We start from the raw sequence: 6,000 nt of genomic DNA, 5'->3' as shown, positions 1-6,000 counted from the left end.
GCGTCTTGTGCGTGATTGCTCGGTATTTTTCACAATTTGCCTGATATACCGACCTCCAAAGCTATGTGGCAGACGGACATGTACGATGTCGTGATTAACCTTTACCAGTCCCACCAAGTAAGTCTATCACGAGAGATACCAGAGAGCTTCTTTTATAGCTATAACCTGGTACGGTGTGCAATTAGGGTTTTTTTTTTTTTTTTTTTTTGGTTTTTTTTTTTTTTTTTGGAGAAATAAGCAGTTGGTTCTTTGTCTTACGAAAGATCGAAAACGGCGTTTTCGATCTTTCCCACCCCATTGTGCCCTTTGCGGCTTTCACCTCGGGCAATGCTTCGTTGGCCTATATCTAAATAAATAGATTGCATGAGCGCCTGCATCATGTGGCTTCTTCATTCGGTCGCCATGATTGATTACTGACGAAGTGGGTGGTAATGATTATTTTTAGGGTGTTTGCTCACTGATGACGATACGGGCTAGCCCCAATTGAACGTCCCATTTTGTACCCACCCATCCATGAATGCGATTGAGCTCTTTCTCATTTCCTGTTTGTAGCGTTCATACCAACATTCTTTCCTGCTTTCCGTCCTTGCTAGCAGCTCCTCTCTCCAGCCGCCCTATTCTGCTAGCAGTTCCTTTCTGTTCAGCAGTTCCTTTCTGCCAGCAATTCCTTTCTGCCAGCCGCCCTATTCTGCTAGCCGTTCCTTTCTGCCAGCAGTTCCTTTCTGCTAGCAATCCTTTTCTGTTAGCAGTTCCTTTCTGTCAGCCGCTCCGTTCTGCCAGCCGTTCCGTTCTGCCAGCCGTTCCTTTCTGCCAGCCGTTCCTTTCTGCCAGCCATTCCCTTCTGCTAGCCGCTCTGTTCTGCCAGCCGCTCTGTTCTGCAGCCGCCCTGTTCTGCCAGCCGTTCCTTTCTGCTAGTAGTTCCTTTCTGTCAGTAGTTCCTTTTCTGCCAGCCGTTCCTTTCTGCCAGCCGCTCCGTTCTGCCAGCCGCTCTGTTCTGCTAGCCGCTCTGTTCTGCCAGCCGTTCCGTTCTGCCAGCCGTTCCTTTCTGCCAGCCGTTCCCTTCTGCCAGCAGTTCCTTTCTGCCAGCAGTTCCTTTCTGCCAGCAGTTCCTTTTCTGCCAGCAGTTCCTTTCTGCCAGCAGTTCTTTTCTGCTATCAGTCTTTTTTCTGCCCGCCCTGTTCTGCTAGCCGTTCTTTTCTGTCAGCAGTTCCTTTCTGTGCACGCAATGCAGTATCCCAGAGCCTTATTCGTGCTGCCTTGTTACCACAGACCAACCGTGCCTAGAGGTTAGAACCTATCTGTGCCAGCTTCGGTGCGTCGAGGATGGCATAGATTATCCTATAGAGCCCGCATTAGGCGTCTTTCTTCAATGCACAGCCCTTCTTAGTCCGAAGAGGTGGGTTACATCAGATGGCATTGATCTTGATATCCTACTTACCACATATGAGTACAAGACGAGATGAGGGGCACGAGAGGGAATGGGTGAAGCGAGGCAGTCTCCGCTGCTGTGACTGGCAATCCCAGAACTGCAATGCTTGGCCGCAATCCCGCCAGCTAAAGCAGTCGGTTTCTGGCAGAGTCGCTGTTTCCAGACGCCGTTTGCGGACGCCGTTAAACCCCATCGGCAAGGCTACGACTTCTCTGTCACCCACTTCCTCCTGAAACGGAAGTGTCCCCCATTATGTCAAATCTGCTTGTCTCAATATATGGCTTTATGTGTCCTGAGAAACTACTATAGCGACACGATGGTTTGTCTTGCGGCTTTGTTCTTGGGCCAATCTTGTAGCTACCCCAGTGAGAGCTATTTCTATGCTCCTAGGTAGAATGAATAACGCCGTTATCGATGTCTCAACGAATCGTGCTCTTTGCTTCTTTTTCTTTGGGCATGTTTGGTTGTCCGACGAATGAGTAAACCAGGCCAAGATGGGCTGAAGGGTGCCAGTGCTTTTGATTCGCTCTAAGGACACATCATGTGGTTCGTATGTGCGCGTTGATTCACTCGTCGTGATTGGTTTGGTTGGGACAACTTTTTTGTTTGCTCACCGGGGGGCGAAACTATGTACTGTACTAAGTGCTAGATTCACTCACCTCAGGTCGCAGCGGCCGCATCACTTTCCTAGCTATTTACCGTTCTGCCTGCAACCAATTTTGCTTGCAACCAGTGTCCATGCCCCGCCCTTACCGTTCCTTCGGTTCACTTCTGCTAGCCGTTTTCTTTCGCAGACCATTTCTATTGACGGACATCTTGAGCGACCCTTGCTGGGCTCAATCCTCATATGATCACCGATTCAAGAAACCAGCGCGGTGATCGGCAAGCGAGCGCTTGCGTGCTTCATTAGGTACACCCCTTGCGCAAAGTGGAGACATGGATTATTTCTTTCCCACCCCTCGACTTTGAAGTCTCTTTCTCGATTGCCTCCGATATTTTGGCAGCACGAACATCCCTGAGTCCTCCCCCATCCCTTCTGCGTGCTTCTCTTCTTTGCCCACGAAACATCGATAACGGCGTTATTCATCTTCTGTCGTACTCTTCCACACATTCTTTGACCATTGCTTTCCACCAGTTGCGCTGTCGTCAAGGCCCTGAAACATACCCCAGCCCGTCTGGCTATAAACCTTGTAGCTCCTGTCGCTATGCACGCCACTCTTCCTTCTAAGCTGCATCTACTATCGTGGTTTTACTACTCTCCTATGTTCCACACTTAATCATGCACAATTGGAACCTTCGGTACTCAAGTTGTCCCGCTGGCACGCGGTGGTATGTGTGTTCCAACAACAAATTCTCCGGTTGTCTCCTATCGACCCCTGTGATCAGGAAACTTGTCCAACGACTGCATTGACGACGACATTGAAAATTTCCTCAGCCTCGGACATTCTTTCTTCGACGACGACCTCTTCGAGCCATCGTGTTTCCCCCACGTCGGATCCTGACAGATCCATGAGTCCGGACCCAGTTAAGACTACGGGTTTGCCTGTGCTTACAGCCGTCGGCCTCGCGGTCGGAGCTTTGGTCATCGGCAAAGTACTGGGCATCCTCATGTGGGTTCTAATTAGGAAGTATCTCCAGGTTCATCGGGTACAGAAGCCGGACCTTGCGCCTGGTGGGGCCCATACAAGAGTGCAAGGTAGGTGACTTGCTAATCCCGAAGACACTGTATCCCCACTAAAGCTTTCATGGTAGAGCCTGGCACCTCCATCCCGGAGCTAGAATCCCTTCCATATTCCCAGCCTCCGCAAAGCACGGCCTGTGAAATGCCAAACGAATTCCCCGCATCCCCACCTCAGTTACTATCCCCAGATTTCAGGACGGAGGCTTGCATCACGGACTGGACAAAGCTTTGATCCCGATTTATTTCGGGATTACGAATGCGTTCAGAACGTCGCCATTTACCCAGCCCTGAGATGTCAGCGGCGATGACTCTGAGAGCAGTTTCCCTTTGTAAATGATCAGTAGTCGAGAGCTTGGCTATGGTGTATTAGTGAGCGCCAACCATTGCAGCATATGGCATACCACTAGGTCGAGCAGGTGCTCAGACTTTTTTCTGATGGCTCTGACCGTGGCCCCACATTGCGCAGGCACTTGTATATCCCGATGCGTACAATCACTTGGGCGAACAACCACAACAATGTCGCGTGTAACTACAACTGGGACGAGGATGTAACGGCCTTGAACTTGCCATGATGGTGGAGTAGACCCCATTCTGGACGATGGCAATGTGTTGGACAATAGGCGGCCGAACATCATGATGCAACTTATACCGTTCATAGCCCATTAAATACATTTCGACGTCGTTACCAAGCTTGAAGCGCGAGAAGACAGGCTCGGTTGGGTGCCCATCCCACGTACTCAGCTCACGAGCCTTAAATTAACGTGCAGGGTAGAGGCATCAGGAGTGGCCATGCTACGGTGCCATTGGCAGAAATGGTGGGAGAAAACAATGCTACTGCTAGGTGGGGTGACATGTTCCTGGTTACCGGAAGCTACTATCAGATTACCGGAAGTCCGCTACTTACACCCAGGTGGTCGTCAGTCCCCAACGACGCGTTCTGCAACAGACTCGTGGCCATAGGTATGCCATGGTGAAAAAACCCCGTATGCGGAGCGATCATGGCTCCAATAAATATTTTCTGTGCCACGAGGTGCTGCGAATGGTGCAGCCTAAATGCGATTTGTCTCAAAAGGCGACCGCATTGAACCTGCTCGTTGCGCACCAAAATGCTGAAATTGCGCAAAGGTCAGCGGTGGGCCAGCGCGACGTGCAAATAAGGTTATTTTATCAAGACGATGGGTCAGCACAGTAGATCTTCAGGGTTTTACATAACATAGTTTCATCTTTGACTCACATCGGTAAGGAGTATTACATGTATCAATATGCTAAGTGCCTCTATGTTTTCGTCATTACGATCGTCAAGTCCACTTAGTTGCTGATTCAGACGGGGCCCATGTTACTCAAGCAAAGACGTGCATGATACGAGTGGAACTAAGGGAGCGTGTTGTATGGAATTCAAAATACACGATATGCCTGCATTGGCGACTTGGCGCATATGCCGCCCCTCATCCCGTTACCAGATTGCCCTCCAGCAATCGTGCTGCTTCTAGGCTCAACTCCTGTATCTCCCGAACCTCTGGTATAAAAGTTCCAGGAACGCTACGAACTTCTCGCCCTTAAGCCTCTCGATCTTGCTCTGACAACGCGTAGGTATGAGAGCAAATGTCCAATTCCCAAATACACTGTCAAGCTTGCACCATACCCGGCCCGCGACAAGTTGCTGCTTGAACGTCGCGTATTTAGATTGGTATTCTTTTGTCGACTTGCTCACTGTTTCCTCGCCATGGATGTCTGGGTAAGCCAAAGCCATCATGCGTTTGAGTGATAGCGAACTCAACACGTTCGATTTTATTTCGCGACCCGGATGCTCGTGTAGTATCTGAGTTTTGATGTTGTTTCTCAGGGAAACAAGCTGTTTGAGGAAATATCTGCGCAGTACGCCCTGTTTCAATGATTCCACCTCCAATGACTTGATCGCCAGGAGCAGCTCAGGGATACTTTGAGGCCGGAATGCGGGCTGGAGTGCAGGTTCAGAAGCTGCGCCCGTATGTTGCGCAGACTGCAGAGCCCGTGCCAGGTCATCCAAGCGCTCCCGTTGAAGTGAGTCGGCTAGCTGCCGCATCGTCTCGTTGAGATCAGAATTAGCGCTTCCGTTCGTGTCAAGCTGAAGGCTCAGGCTACCAAGACCAGGTCCATGGTCAGGCTCCGAATCTCCACTAACAAACAAGTTGTCGTTTTCTGCGTTAAAGTTCTCAGTGTTCATCTCGCCTGCATCAGGTTCGTTGGATTCATCGGGCTCGCCATCTGCATCGGGCTCGCTGTGCTCGCCAGGATCGTAGCCTGCATCAGGTTCGCTGTGTCCATCAGACTCGTTGCCTGTTTCGCCTTCGCTATCTACCTCGAAATTTCCTTCATCCGCTCGCGTGAGTCCTGCGGGACGCAGCGTCGCCTTTGGCATCCACCCGCCAGTGCTGCTTTCTGGAGAGTCAGGTGGACTGTCGTCTTCCATCTCTTCGTCCTCGGATGATTCGGCGAATTGTTGCCCTTGCAGTTGCGTTATTACAGTCGAAAACAAGTTCCCAATTGGCTCTATGTTGTTGTTCCCCGTCTGTGTGTGTGACAAGAGGCAATGTTGGACGTCCATCATCATCTGAAGACTTTGCAGCATCGCAATCTCCTGCTGAGTTGGTGTGGCCGCTGCTAAAAGTTCGATGAATCGGATCAAAGATGCTTTCATTGCAACCAGCTCCTGCTCTAGAGACAGACGAGTTGCTTGAGAGCGCTGATCTGTTCTGATGCGGCTCTCCATTTTGTCAGGCCACGAAAAGATTGACGGAACCATATGCAAGTTGGCTGTTGTGGAATTCCCACGTATTTCTAGATTGGAAGCTGCCATGCCTTCCACTGCCCATTGCGACTGATTGGGTACCGTCCTGCTGGGTCGTCACAA

The 6,000-nt window shown here is 50.5% G+C and overlaps 1 protein-coding gene across 1 annotated transcript; it reads right to left on the bottom strand.

The window, feature by feature from the left end:
* Positions 1-4,602: 4,602 nt before the first annotated feature.
* Positions 4,603-5,859, bottom strand: PG985_011473 (uncharacterized protein; the record flags this gene model as incomplete). Its single annotated transcript, XM_066831240.1, has 1 exon — positions 4,603-5,859. The coding sequence occupies one exon, from the start codon at positions 5,857-5,859 to the stop codon at positions 4,603-4,605; it is 1,257 nt and encodes a 418-aa protein (XP_066681922.1).
* Positions 5,860-6,000: the final 141 nt, after the last annotated feature.

The sequence above is a fragment of the Apiospora marii genome, assembly GCF_038362585.1.
Source record: "Apiospora marii strain CBS 49790 chromosome Unknown utg000007l_segment0_segment0, whole genome shotgun sequence".
Lineage (NCBI taxonomy): Eukaryota > Fungi > Ascomycota > Sordariomycetes > Amphisphaeriales > Apiosporaceae > Apiospora > Apiospora marii.
Note: the sequence above shows the minus strand (reverse complement) of the source record. Positions and strands in the feature narration are given on the sequence as shown.